This window comes from Biomphalaria glabrata, chromosome 1 (assembly GCF_947242115.1).
Source record: "Biomphalaria glabrata chromosome 1, xgBioGlab47.1, whole genome shotgun sequence".
NCBI lineage: Eukaryota > Metazoa > Mollusca > Gastropoda > Planorbidae > Biomphalaria > Biomphalaria glabrata.
This window is the reverse complement of record NC_074711.1, coordinates 29,923,400-29,941,365: the sequence shown is the minus strand read 5'-3', so window position 1 is coordinate 29,941,365 and position 17,966 is coordinate 29,923,400. Positions and strand designations below refer to the sequence as shown.

At 33.8% G+C, this 17,966-nt stretch overlaps 1 protein-coding gene across 6 annotated transcripts; it reads right to left on the bottom strand.

The window, feature by feature from the left end:
- Window positions 1-414: 414 nt before the first annotated feature.
- LOC106060765 (uncharacterized) lies at window positions 415-17,655 on the bottom strand. Of its 6 annotated transcripts, none has more exons than XM_056031723.1 (13): window positions 17,549-17,655; window positions 14,795-14,884; window positions 12,870-13,006; window positions 12,486-12,611; window positions 11,835-12,027; window positions 10,196-10,382; window positions 9,791-10,092; window positions 5,980-6,135; window positions 5,429-5,523; window positions 5,108-5,292; window positions 4,579-4,653; window positions 3,893-3,994; window positions 415-692 (listed from the first exon to the last, which is right to left on the bottom strand). In XM_056031723.1, the coding sequence occupies exons 2-13, from the start codon at window positions 14,876-14,878 to the stop codon at window positions 547-549; spliced, it is 1,788 nt and encodes a 595-aa protein (XP_055887698.1). In that variant the 5' UTR covers window positions 14,879-14,884; window positions 17,549-17,655; the 3' UTR covers window positions 415-546. The 6 variants fall into 6 exon arrangements, with proteins under 6 accessions (XP_055887698.1, XP_055887712.1, XP_055887680.1 ...); XM_056031737.1 differs by having other exon boundaries at window positions 12,870-13,002; window positions 17,549-17,567; XM_056031705.1 differs by lacking the exon at window positions 17,549-17,655 and adding an exon at window positions 15,214-15,341 and having other exon boundaries at window positions 415-689.
- Between the last annotated feature and the right edge of the window lie 311 nt (window positions 17,656-17,966).

Here is a 17,966-nt window from a genome sequence, read left to right as displayed (position 1 = left end):
TTGTTGGTAGAGGAGGTATCTGGGAGGGTTCTTGATGCTTTTTCAAAAGCTACTTTTAAAAAAATAGGTGCACAAGTCTGAATTTGAGCTGGGGGGGGGGGGGGGTCTAAAGCCTCCATGATGGAATGCAGACATGCTAGGCACTGAGTTATTCAAGAACTTAATTTGTAGCTAACGACCTAATTCTCTACATGAGTCTAATTAATTACTAACTGATTAAGTAATTGGTTAAAATTTTTTATTGATTCTTGTCATCAACAATGATCATTAACTTGATCAGAGAATGTGTACAAGATTCCACCCAAATTGAGTTGATATCAGCTTTGTAAAAAAACAAACAGCTACAGCTACTTAGTTGCTATTGTATTGCATATACTACCACACACAGACTCTTAAAACAAACAAACTTAGAAATAGAAAACTGTCAAACAATTTATTTTATATGTAACTCAACCCATTCCATTAATGGGGTGCAATGCCTTAGTCAACATGATACAAACACACTGGTTCTCTGACATCAATACCTAAGAAAACATGATTTCATTGTTAGATGACATTCAATTCATCCTGAATAAAGTCCATTTCATGCTGTAAGGCTTGCAGTTCATGATAGACATGTTCCTGTTCAGAGAACTGGCTGCTCTCGACAGAACTTGGGAAGTCCAGGTCAGGCACTACTTGAGCTTTCTCTTCTGAAATATAAGTTGACCTGGCCACAACAAAGTGATGGATCAAATACAAACCAATGGGCTTAATGGCCCCCAAACAAACTATAAACTACACATTCTATCAAATTAATTATAATCTCTCTATAATGTTTGTAAAATAGTACTGAAAAGTAACTTTGAAAATAATAATAAGGCTTGTCTTCGAGTCCGAAGATTAGCGAGGAATACAGTATTTTCCGTGGCTGCGCAGCCCCAGCTGTGACCTACATATTTTGCCACATCCAGGGCAAGCATAACCATTGTCCACAGGTGGTCGATTTAGATTTTCTTTTCGTCATCTGCGCTTGTCCTCGGCAGCAGATTTTCTTTTGGTCTCAAATGTGTATCCCGCGGCCTTCGTGAGTGACCTCCAGCTGTCTCGTTCTGACGCCGCATGCAGCCAGGTGCTCTTTTCTATGTCAGCCAAGGAAAGTTGATGCCTAAGCTGGTCTTTGAAGCGTTTCCGTGGGGCGCCTCTGTTACGTCGACCACCTTTTAGCTCACCAAAAAAGACTGCCTTTGGAATATGTTCGTCTCCCATACGGGATACGTGCCCTGCCCAGTGTAGCTGTTGGACCATAAGAAGTCCCTCTATACTGTCCATACCGGCGTTCGCAAGGACATCGCTGTTTGTAGTGTGGTCCTGCCACCGTATGTCCATGATGGAGCGCAAGCATCTTTGGTGAAAGCGCTCAAGAAGTCTTAGTTGTTTTTTATATAGTGTCCATGTCTCAGAGCCATATAGAAGGGTTGAGAGAACCACCGCCTGGTAGACATTGATTTTTGTAGGCAGGCGGAGCGATTTTTCTTCCAAACTCTCGCCTGAAGGCGTCCAAAAGTGCTACTAGCCCTGGCCAGACAGTAATCAACTTACCTTGAAAGTGAGGTGTCATTTGACATTATACTACCTAGATAGGTGAAGTGGTCTACCACGTTAAGGGGCTGTCCATTTACTGTGATCCTTGGGGCTGAGTATGTTTCATTGGGTGACTTCTGGAACATGACTTGTTTTACCGACGTTTATAGGTAGACCGAAAGAGGTGGCAGCGTATGTGAATTCGTTTACCGCGTTCTGGAGGTCATGTTCATTGTGAGCTAGCAGGGCGCAATCATCTGCATAGAGAAGCTCCATTATGACCATCTCCTTTGTTCTTGTATGGGATAGTATACGCCAGAGATTAAACACATTGCTGTCAGAACGAAACCAGATGTAGATGCCTTCATGCAATCGCTGCCTCATTTGACCCAGCATTACACCAAAGAAGATAGCGAATAGAGTAGGGGCAAGTACACAGCCCTGCTTCACGCCATTTTCTATTGGGAAGTGATCAGAAAAGGCACCATTGTGTCTGATCTGGCCTCTTTGTCTCACGTGAAACTGCTTGAGAATGGATAGGAACGTAGGTGGGTGTGACGATCACACTTCGATTATATTATCAAACTTGACAATTCAATGAAATGAAGAAAGAAACATCTCTCTGTATTTTCTTAAAACTTCTTTAATAATAATTCTTCAATTTTCACATAAAATGACTTCTCAATTCAATAACAACTTGACTTGATACTTCATGAATAAAACTTCATGAAACTTCACTTAGTATAACATTCAACTTCATCTAATAAAACTTTAATTAATGGACCCGCAAATATCACAAAACTTATAACCATATCTAAGCGAGGACCCCGTCTAACTGACTTTCCCTTAATTTATACCTTTCTTAATCGTACATTCCAGAATCATGGAAACTTCTCCCCTAATTATTTTAGTAACTTTGACCTTCTAGAAGCTGACATGTGCTATTTTTTTCCTTAACCTCTTTCTTTGATTAGATACCTAAAATTAACTTGTTTACCCTGGACACTTGCACTGGTTTGACCTCGAGCTTCTAGAAACTGGTCGAAATAGGTCACAGACTCGACTCGCGACAGTGGGCATCCCAGCCTAGCCAAAATCCTCCATACACCACCGCGACTGATCCTGTTGAAAGCCTTGGTTAGGTCCACAAAGGCAGCATACAGGTTTAGGTTCTGCTCTTTGCATTTTTCTTGTAGTTGTCGCAAAACAAATATCATGTCAGATGTACCTCTACTGGCTCTGAAACCACATTGGCTTTCAGATAAGACCTCGTCCACTAAAGACTGGTTATTAAAAACCTCAGAACAGCACTTACAAAGCTCAACAACAACAGCAAAAAAACTGTTATTCAATGGATACCAGCTCACATACAACTAGCAGGAAATGAGAAGACTGACACACTCGCCAAGACTGGGAGAACAAACTCACAAGTAAACTCTGCACTCTATCCAGAAGAAATGAAGAAATTAATTGTAGATAAAATAAATGAGAAATGGACGAGCTCTCATCCAAATCACAAGAAAGATGACGCTTACTATAAGCTATCCCGACAAGACCAACGTCTAATCTTTCGACTCAGGACCGGACACAACAGAATGCGACAACACATGTTCCGGAAGCTCAAAATTGGAACCAGTGAAATCTGCCCATGTGGAGTATCACCAGAAAATGCCGACCACGTCCTCCAAAACTGCTCTCTCTACCAAGAGGCCTGTATAAGACATTGGCCCCAAATCACCCCAATAGAAAGAAAACTATATGGAGAGCTCCCTGATTTGGAAACCACTGCGCAGTTCATCTCATGTATTGGTCTAGTCATATGAACACTCCAACATAACAATGAGAACGATGAAGAAGAAGTCGAGCAACACTCGAGCAAAGATCGTTCCTGCTACTGACAGAAGTGTAATGCCTCGATAGTTGTCACCCTTTTTTGTATAGGGATATGATTACGGAATCGGGAAGTTCAGGTGGGACCACGCACTTCTCCCAGCATAAAGTGAACAAGTCTGTTAGCATCTGTCAGAGCGACACCACCCATTTTAAATATTTCAGCAGGAAGTCCATCAGAGCCAGGTGCCTTGTGCTTTTTGAGAATATATATATTGTCAAACTTGAGTGTTTTGGCTTGTTAATGATGAAAGTTATTCTATTTCTTAAAATTAAGTTAGACAATTTTCTATTTCTTAACTATAGGTTTGATAAAGATTTGGACCTTAGCTAAATTTACTATCAATTGGCCAATAAATCTAAGCAAATTTTGAGCCTTTTGTGCAGCAAAGTCTTACTTCTAAGATCCATGTATGTACTATACAAATGTCTGAACTACCTGGTTCATCAGCTTCACCAAAATTGGATCCTGTTACAGCTTTCAACACAGGAGAGCTGGGCCCAATGTTAGCTCCACAACTTACCATAGGCACTACTCTGTCTGAAACAAGAAACAACTTACAATTGAAATAACCTGGTTTTGGTGAAATGGTCATTTTGGTGATAGACAATAAAACCCTTTTTTTTTAAACAATTTGCAGGTCTTTATGTTCAACTGATGAATTTAAAAAAAATGTTTTAGCTTTCACTCAAGGACAGAGAATTCAGGGTGTATATTAGTAAACTTGGTGTATGTATTATTAGTTAATTTGATGTATATACATTTTATTTGGAACATGCATTGATAAACCACTCGGTGCATGTTTTAGTTAACCTGGTATGTGTATTTGTTAGTTCACGAGGTACAAGAATTGGTAGATAATTTGGTGTACATACTGTTCAATTAAGTTTGTTCATGAAATGTTAGCTCAATTAGATTTAGTTAATTTAAACATATAAGTAAGGTTAAAAGTATTTACCATTATTTTCATTTGATTCCTCATTTTCCAAGGACTTGAGAATTAGTAAATTTAAACATATAAGCAAGGTTAAAAGTATTTACCATTATTTTCATTTGATTCCTCATTTTCCAAGGACTTGAGAATTAGTAAATTTAAACATATAAGCAAGGTTAAAAGTATTTACCATTATTTTCATTTGATTCATCATTTTCCAAGGACTTGAGAATTAGATCTAGCTCATTTAGTTCTTTCAGAACATCTGATAGCAGCAATGAAGAAAAAACAAAAGGAAAAACAAATAGAGAAACCTTTAAAAAAGTTCACCACCCTGTTCGACTCTTCTTGTTTGTAACAGGTGCCAAAATATTTAAGACAATATTTCCAATTCATATTCATTTTTGGGCTCAATTGGTGTTGTACAAGATGCTTGGAATAAATTTATATGGTTGATGTAACCGGAAAAAAAAAACTTGACAAAACTAGGATATGAGTAAACATTATATAAATATTTAAATATATAACCTTACAATATGTAAAATAATTCTAAAGTAGAGAATGACCTAAATATTCTTAAGGAAAGATCATGGATTTATTCAAAAATACTTCATCATTTACAAATACGACTGTACATCATTCTTGAATTGGTAAACTTTTCACAAGTATCATATTGAAATAAATTTGGACAAAATCTTTACCCAAAGAATAGACATTACCTGGACTATCAAATTCTTGATCCTCTTCTAGACTGACTAAACTAGAGTTATTGATACAGCAGTCTGTGCTATTCTCATAAAAACAAGAAGACAACTTGGATGACTTTTTGTTGGGACTGATGAGCTCTATTAACAATTCATCATAGGCCATTCCTTTCACATACAGCTCATACACATAGAGATTTCTTCAGAAATAGAATACAGCGAGTCTAGTGCATGACCAAACACAGTTGCTAAAAGTATAAACTACAACTCTTTCTCATTTCTGAAATTAATTTAATTATTAAATACATTAAATAAATGAATGTTGGGTTCAATTACTTTTTATAAAATCTTTTAGCCTTTGCACCTCCATATTTGTTGTACTGCTGAGACACCTCTGCATAAACTGAGGACCATTGATGTTTTTCACATACCTAAACAAATGTGTACATTTTAATACAAGTAAATTTTTTAATAAATCACACTAGATTTATGTATCAAATAGGTTATATTTTGTTCATTTAAAACAATATTTTGAACTTCAATGAATCCTTTTATTGCACATAGGGACACGGTGACTGAGTAGTTAAGCACTTGGCTTTCGAGCCTGGGATCCTGGGTTTGAATTTCGGTGAAAACTTGGATTACATATTTCAGGATTTTTAGGGGGCCCATGTGTCCACCCAACTCTAATGTATAGATGACTTAAATTTAGTTGGAGAAGGTAAAGGCTGTTGGTCATTGTGTTGGCGACATGACACCCTGTTTTGCCAAAGAAACAGGTGACCTTAATATTATCTGCCCTATAGATCTCAAGATCTGAAAGGGGAACTTTACTTATTATTGCATATGGCTAGCAATCTACTAAATTCAATATTTTAAAATCTTACCTTCCAATACCCTCCTCTTTCATGAACAGCCAGGAACAAACTAAATAAAGTCACTCCAATGTTTTGCCAGTCAGGACAAGGTGCTAACTTTAAATTATTGCACAACATAAATCTGGTCACATCTTTTTCAAAAACCTTTTCATTGTTCACATATCTCTTTAAAAAAAAAATTTAATGAATTTTAAAAATGTCATTTGGAATGAAAATAAAATTAAATGCTAGGTGCCCTAACATTATCTTTTTTTTTTAACTGAATAGGTAATTTTTTTTTTTAAATGAATAAAAGTAATTTCTTTTTTTTTACATTTGATTTGTACAATAAAAACAAAAAAAAAATTTTGTCTTCAAGCAATAAAACAGAATAAGAGAGAAAAAGTACTATGGAGAAAAGTGGGAGCATTATAATGGGATCTAAAGACAAAAGTAAGAAACAGTGATGTGCTATCTTGGTGGATAAGATACAATGTGAAGGACAGTAAACTGAAAGATTACACATAGAAGTTGAATAATGAACAATTACTAGGTGCTACAATTGAGAAAATGTATTTATTTGATTCTAAATGTCTAAAAAGTGCACAAAGATTATCAGATACTTTTTAAAATATTTAGCTAATACTTAGGATATTCACCTTATCACTACTTCTAGGATTCTGTACACCAGATTTACCAAAAAGTTAGCTATTTATAGATTTGCCTCCATTTATGAGAATCCCCCTACAATTAGCAAAATATTTTAAAAAAGGGACATTATCTCCCTTTAAAAACCACAGTGTGGCTTTCGCTCAGGGAGATCCACAATTGACATGATTTTCTCCATCCATCAACTTCAGGAAAAGCGCAAAGAGCAAAGGATGCCTTTGTACAGGGGTGGGTAAATTATGGCCCGCGGGCCACATGCGGCCCGCCGGACTGTTTTATGCGGCCCGCGGACACCTATAGAAATCAGGTTTACTTACAGATTATACATATAAAAATGCTATATTAAAAATAGCTAATTTTAAATATTTATTTAAAATATTGAAATTTCCCTTTCCTATCACTTAGGATGAAGATGCGAAAGAAACATTGTCTCTACATGTCATTCTAAAAAGCTTAAAGTAAACTTAGATTATTCCTATTGGCAATATTTCGAAACATTCAGTTAAATATTCAACTCAGGCCACTATTTATTCAATGCTTTGAAGAACTGTGTTGAAAGTCTTAGGTTAGCTTGGAAAGAAATGACAAGGGTTAACAGCTGATGGAGCCCGTGTTTTAGCTGAGAAAAATTGTTTTTTTTTTTTTAAATAAATTAAAGAAGAGCAAGCTGCATTTAATATCAGACATGTTGTTAACTTGTTTATCTCAGTGATCAAACTTATCAGTGCCAGGGGTCTTCAACCACAGGCAGTTCCGAGAAGTACTTGAAGATTTGGAAACAAAACATTCCGATGTTTGGTATCACAGCAGTATTCTCTGGCTTAGCATGGCCAAGGTATTCAGAAGAATATGCGAGCACACTTAAGAAATTGTTATGTCCCCTGATGGAGATTGACTGTGACGTTGTTACTAATATTTCTAATGAAGAGTGAAAGACAAACTTCATGTTTTTCATCAGCAGATTGATACACGTTAAGTCTTTTCAAACAAAGCTATCCCGTTTCTACAGGCAAGCACGTGAAAACAGGTTTGTCATTTTGTTTCGCTAAAAGTGAAATGGTTGAAAAGTACAAGACTTATTTCAATTCTTTAATTGTGGAACTTGGAATCAAATTTTAAGATGTCAAGAACTGGGAATTAGTTTTCAATACCCTCAGCTCACCATTTATTGCAGGAGCTGATTAAGCTCTAAAGGAAATACCTCCAAGCAAATTATGACCTGAAAGAGAAGTTCCATTCAGTTATTCCGCAAGAGTTTTATGGGTGCCAAAGCTGTTTTTCCACACTTGAAAAAAGTTGATGCTCAACTTTCACATTATTTTGGTCCACATTCATTTGTGAACAAGAGTTTTCTTGTTTGAAAATAAACTAGAATAAAAACAGGTCAATGCTGACTGTCTGTAATTTGAAAGCAGTCACGAGGAAAAGCTGGTGCCACAGTTCCCGAACATTATGCATGAGTGTAATTAGTTAAAAACTTTAAATTAAGTACAACTGTTCATTTGTGGTGAAATGTGACATGTAAACAGACGATAACAAAAGAAAAAAAATATTAGTAAAATTGGTTTCAGAAATTGCTAACTCTTGTTGTAATTCCTCAATTGGGAGTGCAAAAAAAATGAAATCTAAATACAGTATAAATGTGAATTGAAAGATAGTATGCACAGCTAGCTTGCTCATTTTTGTAAGTTGTAAATATATATATATATATATATATATATATATATATATATATATACATGCGGCCCCCCATTCCCAAAATTTTTGTAATGCGGCCCTTGATAGGAAAAAGTTGCCCACCCCTGCCTTTGTACATTGCATTCATTGACCTGACAAAGGCCTTTGATCTAGTTAGCAGAGATGGCCTCTTTAAAATCTTAAGATAATAGGCTGTCTGCCAAGCTGCTAAATATTATTATCTCTTTCCACCAAAATATGATGGGTACTGTGCAATTCAACGGCACCTGCTCCAAAAGTTTCATTATAAACAGGGGAATCAAACAAGGATGTGTCCTGGCCCCAACCCTCTTTGGAATACTCTTTTCAATGCAAATCCACCAAAGGCATATATCTTCATTCTAGATTTGATGGCAAACTTCTAAATATTGCTAAACTGAGGGAAAAAACTAAAATCAGAACCACCCTCATAAAAGATATGCTCTTTGCGGACCACGCAGCAGTAGTGGCACACTCACAAGAGCAGTTTCAGTCACTGATGTCCTGCTTCTCTAAGGCTTGTGAAGAGTATGGCCTAACCATTAGCACAAAGAAAACTAATGTTATGTGACCACCTGCTACAGTACCACCATCCATCCTCATTGACGATAACAAGCTAGATACCATAAATGAATTCTGCTACCTTAGATCTACAATTCAAGATGACTTGTCTCTAGAAGAGGAGATAAAAAACGCTTAGGGAAAGCCGCATCAACCTCCATTAGACTGCGACCAAGAGTTTGGAAAAACCAGAAGCTCATAACAGCAACCAAAATGGAAGTCTACAAGGCATGCGCTCTTAGCACACTACTGTACGGCAGTGAGAAAACTAAACACATTCCACTTGCGCTGCCCTCGAAGGATCTTAAAAATAACATGGAAAGAAAGAGTGTTTAATACTAAGATCATTGCGAGAACGGGCTTTCCCAGCATCTTTACAGTCCTCTGGCAACGCCGCCTGGGCTGGCTTGGACATGCTTGCTGGATGGAGGACAATTGCATCCCAAAAATCATTCTGGCTCAAGATAAACTGGTCGCCATCACCTCCGTTACATTGATGTCATAAAAAGGGATTTAAAATCAGTGAACATTGATACTGACCATTGGGAAGACATAGCCTTAGACCGCACTAGTTGGAGAGAGACAGTGACCAAGAAAGCTATAGAAAGTGAGAAAACATGGGCCTCGATTCTTGAAGAAAAGCGTGCCACACTGAAAATGGCCAGCTTCTCTACCATCAAAGCGAAAGCCACCTTGACCTGCAATATATGTGGAGGGGAGTGTCTCTCGAAAAAAGGGCTCCACAGCCATATGAAAAAGTGTTTGAGATGAACCATAGTCATCTACAACTGAAGGAGGCCAATAGAAAGTTACACAGTAAAAAAAACAACATAAGTCATAAATGTGAATTAGAGTTATAATATATCAATATAGAATAATCTTTGCTAACACCAACCTGTAAATCTAAAATAAATTGTTCCTCTTTCGAGGAATGTAACAAAGATGTTTTAAACTCCAAACATTTTAAATCCAACTTTTGGTTTGACACATGTTCCTCTGACATTACTGGTAATTGTTCATTTGATATATTTAGTACATGATCCTTTGATGCTAGAAAACTAATATTTTCTTTATTGTGCATCTGTTCAAAAATGTTCGACTTAAGACACAGAGAGCTTATGGTTCTTTTCCGATTACTTCTTTTGTGTTCATCAGTTTTCTTGTCAACAGATTTTATGGATTTCTTCTTTATCTTCTCTGTAGTTAAAAAAAAAAACACTTTTAGTGTAACAAATTAAAAAGCAATTATTGAGTTAAATCTTAAAAAGTTTTAAAGTGATAAAAGAATGAATAGATTTACCAGCATGAGTAGCAAGATCCTCTTCTGTCCTAAACCAACATGTTTTTAACCTTTCTTCACATGGCAAAGACAACAGTTCCATAGCCTCAGCAATTGCTTCATTTACTGTAGCAAGTCCTTTAAACGAACTTTTTTCATTGAGCTTTGAGGTGACAGTAGCACGAATACTTTTTCTTTTTTTGGTTTTCTCAAGAGAAATAAAAGACAAACCAAAATTTAATCATCTAGTAAAATTAATTTTTAACTGACTTTTTAAGTCAACAAAATTCCATTTTATTTTTTTGTTATAACTAACTTGATATGAAAAATTATGCACACATATTCTATATGTTTTAAACCATTTATACTTAGTGTTCAAATTATAGAAAAGGCATTATAATCATTGTCTGAGTCTTCAATTCTAGTTAACATTTGCTAGCTGGAAATATTTATTAATCCATCCTTAGTGTTAGCCACATTACTGCAGAGAATAATAAGATGAGACCTCATGCTAAAGTGATGTAAACTTTTTGACACATTTTTTAATATCTCTCAGGAAATATAATTTATATAATGTATTAACATATTTTTTTAACCAGTGTTGTTGTTTTTTCAAAAGTTATCCAGCTCTAATAGGAATTCAACATATTGTTAATAGTTTTTATATTTATGAACTTACCACTATCTGAAAATCTAACATTCTTTGTTTACTATTTGGCTTATTTAAAGTTTTGGACACTACTTTAAGATTGAACAAATGCTACGTCCAAGCCCAAACCTCCCACAGAAAGTCAGGGGATGACAGTGGACAGAAGTCAAATTTGGAATCATTCATGTCACACACTTAGTCTAGAGGGCAATTTTAAAACATGACCAGGGTTTTCTAGCTTTCTTTTTATTAAATGACAGAACTGTTAGATATGAATGAATCTCTTGCTATGTGATTAAGCATAGCAAAAATATGCTATATAATAATAAATAATAATAAAAATAGTAGAACATATAAAGAATACTATTCTATGTGTTCAGATTCAATCAATATCTATTGTAGAAGAATCCCCCATCAAAGAGATTTAAAGATAGAGAATCACTATTTCAATGGCAAAAATTTAAAAAAAAAAACGAGCATGGGGAAAAAATGCACTGACCATTGTAATAAGAAATAGATCAAAATAAAATGACACATTTGATTTGCATGTAGACGGCAGAAACTTATGAAAAAAAATCAAAGCTTGGCAACCAAACACAATCAAATCATTTAATGAAAGCAGCATTGAGAATGCTGAAGAAAATAATGATAGTAGGTCCCTATTAGTTTTTCATTAAAAATGTATGATACCTCCAGAAAAAAATAATAATAAGCCAATTTAATAGATCTACTATACATCCACAAGTTTCAAGCTATTTGAGGACCAATTTATTTTACAGAAATTCAACTAATGGAAATCAAAGTCAAACAAGGAAAGCAGTGTCATAAGAACACATTTCAGTGATAAAAAAGTGGTGTTGCCTCTCACTGAATACCACATAATTAGCTTAATTTAAGAACAATATGAATCACTGAAATATTCAATAATATTTTTTTTTCTTTATTCCTGATTTTCATGCAAAACCTAACCATTTTTTGCCTTTCTCCTTAAATAGGTTAATCACAACTGACCTTGTGGTTTTGAGATTTCTTTACAGGCAATCTATCTACATTTCCTGGACCAAAAACTTCAATGCAATTAGTTCTGACCCAGCCATGTGATCTGTTGTTTCCTAAAAACTCAACATGATATGAAATCATTTCAAAATTATCCCATTCACCATGAAGATGGTTCAGTGGATCCTCAGTAACAATGGCTGGCCATCTGGAATAGTACAAAAAGACTATTAAAAGAATTACCACAAGACTAATTTTAGTCAAAGCATGCATAATAAGCAGAGAATTATTTTATTCAAGGAATAAGTTAATAAAAGTACACAAGTTGCTGTGATTAAATAAAGATAAAAAATTAAAAAGTTTATTTCTTTTTCAGCTTCAATGTTTCTGTATTTAAAAACAAAAACTTTTCAATGGAAGACTTAAATGCATAATGTGATGCTCTGCTGGTACAACAAACAATTGTCAAAATATAAAAAACCCTGTTTCAACGTTTTGGCAATTTCATTTCAATGTGAAATAAATTTCATTATTTTATGTGTTGGTTAAAGAAATATATTTAAAATATATTTAAAAACTTCAAAAATAATTATGCTGTTTTTCACTTTACATATTTGCAGTAACGTTTCACTTTACATACCTATAGTAGCATTTCACTTTACATACCTGCAGTAACCTTTCACTTTTGCCCAGACTAATGCACCAACTCTGAGTTCAGACTTTATCAAATCCAGTTTAGCTTTTTTGGCCAGTTTATCATAAGAATAGGTGTCTTCTTCTGGAACTTGACAACTAGTTAAATAGAGAGATAAATATTCATGAAAAGTTGAACAATAAATTAAATAATATTTCTTAAAAATGCTAATAGAATCATTTAGATAAAGATTTTCATTTATTTTAAATGGTGTTGTTTTGGTTTTTTTTTAGCTTTCATTAAAATACACAGTTTTATATGTTATAGTGATCTATTTTAAATTTAGATTAGTTAGCCCATTTAAAAAAAAAACATAACTTTCTTCTTTATTCATATCTATCTAAATGTATTCACACCTGCTGAAATGAGGATCTTCATTCATTTCACAAGTCCAGGATACATCATCTGATATTTCTTTCGCTGTATCCTTTCTCAGTTTTCTCCACTTCAAGCAGTTAGGATTATCACACTGCACCCAAATAACTGAATCTAACTAGTGTGTTAGTAAATGTGTTTATGTGGAAATAAAATGATCACAGTACATTATTTGTGATATCTACCATCATGGTTTTATTTAAATAATGTAACCTTAAAGATAGCACAAGCGACCACTTGTAATACAATGAAAACTTACTATAAATATCATAAACAGAAAAAAAAAAAGGGAATGGCTAATATTTGTACAGTATTAACAAATTAATATTCATGATTGAAATAGTTTGATTTCTGCATCTATTCCAAGAAGCAAGAAATTCCAAGGGAAAAGTTATGATCCCACAGTTACAAACTAGTTAACTACCATTCCTTAGTTCTATACTAATTAACTACCATTCCTTAGTTCTATACTAATTAACTACCATTCCTTAGTTCTATACTAATTAACTACCATTCCTTAGTTATATACTAGTTAACTACCATTCCTTAGTTATATACTAATTAACTACCATTCCTTAGTTATATACTAATTAACTACCATTCCTTAGTTCTATACTAATTAACTACCATTCCTTAGTTCTATACTAATTAACTACCATTCCTTAGTTATATACTAGTTAACTACCATTCCTTAGTTATATACTAATTAACTACCATTCCTTAGTTCTATACTAATTAACTACCATTCCTTAGTTCTATACTAATTAACTACCATTCCTTAGTTATATACTAGTTAACTACCATTCCTTAGTTATATACTAATTAACTACCATTCCTTAGTTATATACTAGTTAACTACCATTCCTTAGTTATATACTAATTAACTACCATTCCTTAGTTATATACTAATTAACTACCATTCCTTAGTTCTATACTAATTAACTACCATTCCTTAGTTCTATACTAATTAACTACCATTCCTTAGTTATATACTAGTTAACTACCATTCCTTAGTTATATACTAATTAACTACCATTCCTTAGTTATATACTAGTTAACTACCATTCCTTAGTTATATACTAATTAACTACCATTCCTTAGTTATATACTAATTAACTACCATTCCTTAGTTGTATACTAATTAACTACCATTCTTTATAACACATCATTAAAGTCTGAATGGTTACAGGTATTATAGGCTAGCATATAGTGATCAACACAGACAACCTCATCTACTCCAACTCAAGACTATTTATTTAAGCTGGGTAAAGTTTAGTTTAGAAAACATAACTGAACTGATCAATGATTTTTTTTATTTTAGAAGACCTCAACTAGAAATAAAACTAATAAAACTACTTAAAATTTTATATATACATTTAAAGAAATTTACATTTAAAAAATATTGTATTTTATTTCTCAAGGGTTATTCAGCCATTAAATAGCAAAATTTTCTGAAAATCTTTCCTCTAAAATAAACAACAACACCTCACAGTAGTATAGGTGAGCACAAGTTTTGCCAAGCTACATTCTGAGTAATATTTTGGTAATATGCTGATTGTAGAGGATAACAATTTATCTAAATTTCCATTTTAAGTTTTTTAAATTAAAAGAATTAATACAATGTAACATTAAGCTAACATTCATACACAAGAAATAAGATAGGTTAACTAATAACAATTAAAAGGCTCACAATTTAATACTCAATGACAATCGATAACAAATGTAATTTCAGCAGAAAAAAAAAATCTTTAATAACCCAAAAAAGATACAATTGTATAATACTCCTTGACTACTACACCTTCTGAAATATTGTCCACCTTTAAAACAATCCAGAGGTGATAAAGGTATAAAGCCTGTATTGTATTGATGTTGGTACATATATAGCCTGCTTGGAACATTAACTTACCTTATGTCTTAAAGAAACAATAGCCTGTGGTGACGTCCCTGTGCTTTGTGATGATAGGATATTAGATTGACATTCACCTTGCATTTTCACCTTTAAGTAGTCATCAAGGACAATAACTTTATTATTTTATAAATCATTTATGTAAAGAAAGTATTCTCTTTTTAGATTTCTAAACAAAGAAATGTTCTTTCCTGTCTTGAATCAGCCATTAATCCATCCATCTGAACTTTAGGTATTAGATCAAATATTTATGACATTCATTATAGGTAAAACAATCGAGTACTGCCACACTTATGATACAAAATGTGTAATGCAATTTTTTTCATGATACATACCTTTCCATTCATTGAAGCATCATGCTAAAATTCTTATCAAAGGAATATTTGAAATTTACAAGAATAAAAACATTATAAACTTACACAATAAAGAAAGGTGTCATAATGAATTTCTTTTTTGCAAGGGTAGAGCATTTACATGCTTGCAACTTCTTTTCATGGAGTATACATTCTATCTTGTCTTATAAATTACAGATGTTCTTTCAAAAGAGATAATTATTTATGTCCCCAAAATATCCATATTATATAAACATATTCATAAGCAATTCAGTAGTAATTTAATGAATAATCTAAAATTAGTGTTTCTTCTTTGACAGTAATTTTTTTTAAAAATAAGGAATTGATATTCTCCATTGTTGTAGCTGGGGGAGGGGGCCCCCAAATAAGTGTCCGAAATTTGTTTGTAAATACATAAATTAATATATTTGATTGACAAATAGTGTCAACGGGAGTCAAACCTAGATCTAGGTCTATCAGTAAGTTGACTTTGTTGACATTTTAAAAATATTTTTTTCACACAGAGTTCAGTTTTTTTTTTAAAGTTAGTTTTAAATTATCAAACGCAAATCTTAAATAGATTTGTAGCCGATAAATTATTTTCCTCTCAAAAGAGATCGAACATGTGCTTGCAGCAAGAACTAAAAATATTTCTCTCTTTATTACTAATACTAGATTTTACTGGTGAATATTTTAAGGTTACGCTAATTAACCTTGAAGAAAAATGTACAGAATCGGCTATAACAGATCCAATAGTTATTCTTAATAATGCTAGAATTGTCCATTATTCGGGTTTGGCTTCTATAATTTCAGAATTAAAGTTCACACTCAAGTTATTACCCCTCTATTCAACTTCCTCAATCCAATGGACAAATGTTTTTTTAAATAAATAAAAAAAAAACAAAAAAACTGTTCTTATAGAGTGATAAAAGAGTGAATTGCAAGGGTGGGAAAATGAATAAAAAAACCTAAATGTATGTCTTTTCGCCAGAGGAAATTTCACAATCATGGCATATTTTTTATTTGTGAAATTAAAAGAATGTTATTCTTTCAATGGGAACTTCCCCCATGACCAGAGTGGGGCTACAAAACCGAGTGCTGCAGAGGTTAAACTTATGATAATTCAGCCACAATGAGTGGCCGTCTGTCTGGCCTGCAGATACGTCTGTTAGACATAAATTCAAAGGCAACATTTCGGAACTGTGATAATCACTCTCTCAACCTGGCAGCTTTTCATTCTGTTGAGATAGATCCAAAAATTGTCACCTTTTTTGGAACTTTACATGAATCGTTCAACTTATTTTTCAAATTAACTTCAGAGATGGGCCAAACTGAAAGAAGATGAAGCCGGGAGTTAAAAAAAAGAGTAATACAAGAGAAGAAGCTATGTCAGCAGTTTCCTTGTATCTTGACAAAATCATCAAGCTGTTGGAGAAACGTTCTGAATCAAGAAGAGACAAAGCTGAGCAGATTTGGTGATATTCAATAATAATATATTCAATAATATTGTAGGAGACGTGACTCTGTCCTTAGTCATCCTTCAGCTTTCAAATTAGTGGAGGGAGCACGAAGAAAGGGTCATCCAAAGACTGAAAAGCTGGCTAGGCAATGTAAAACTAAAAGAAAAAGACCCGGGCCAGCCTCTCTCTTACCTTATAAAATACAGATGTTACTTCAAAAAAGAATGATTACGATAAGTAGGTAACTCGATAAAAAATTCAAACTCACAATATACTAATAAATATACTAATAAAACCTATATGGTTGAAAAGGGCTTGAAAAAATATTTCCAACCACCTAAATTTATCATTGTATGACAAGTGGAAGGGGAAAAGTCTTGATTTTTGTGATCCATGTCATTTATGGCATAAGACTAAGTACTACGGCTAGGCGTGTCCCTAGGCCCTAGCCTAGGACTAGGTAATTAATTTAGATCTAGACTAGTCCATGCATGTTTGTTTGATCATGTTAATCAATAACGTTAACTCCGCCAAGTTACTGGTTTTCCAGACTGACTCAGGCAACCCATTCCATTCTTTTGTCTTTATTCAGGTATCCATACTATCCTGTTAAAAACAGCAACTGAATGAAAATAATGGAGTGATTCTGTTAGTAGTGACTACTACTAGTCTACTACTACTACTACTACTAGTGTTACCGTTAGTCACAAGTTAGTGTTACACGAAGTTGACGAACTGTCACACAGCACCTCGCAAGAATAAGAATAAACTATTTAATTTAAACTTAAATTTAAACTTAGAAAGCCAAAGGACAGGACACTTAGAAACTTAGAAAGCCAAAGGACAGTCTGTAGATCTAGATCTATATAGACTAGATTATATCTAGAGAGAGTCTAGGCTAAGTAAAATGCAAGTTTAGATAGGTCTAGACTAGATTAGATTATTACTAATATTATACACACCTGGAGTGCATTACTTTCCAGTTGCCAGTGGCTCTATTACATTGTGGACCAAATGATAAATTGATGTTTTTTTTAATGGAAGAGTGAGCTTTCATTATAAATCTAGATCTGTGGCATTTACAAAATTAACTTTTGTGTGCTTCGTGCTTTTTATAAATATAAAGTCAACCTAAGGCTAACTTGCCTAAGCATATTAAAATTATAGTTTATAGATCTAGATTTCTATAGTCAATTTAAGTTGCTCAGATAGTCAAGAATCACATACTTGTGGAAGGAGTCAGACCCAAGGGCCGCCCAAGACTAACATATAGAAATGTCTGCAAGCGAGACATGAGAGCCTCAGGCATCAGCGAAAGTATGTGGGAAAACATAGCCAAAGACCGGAGTGCATGGAGACAGACTGTGTGTGCTGGGACAA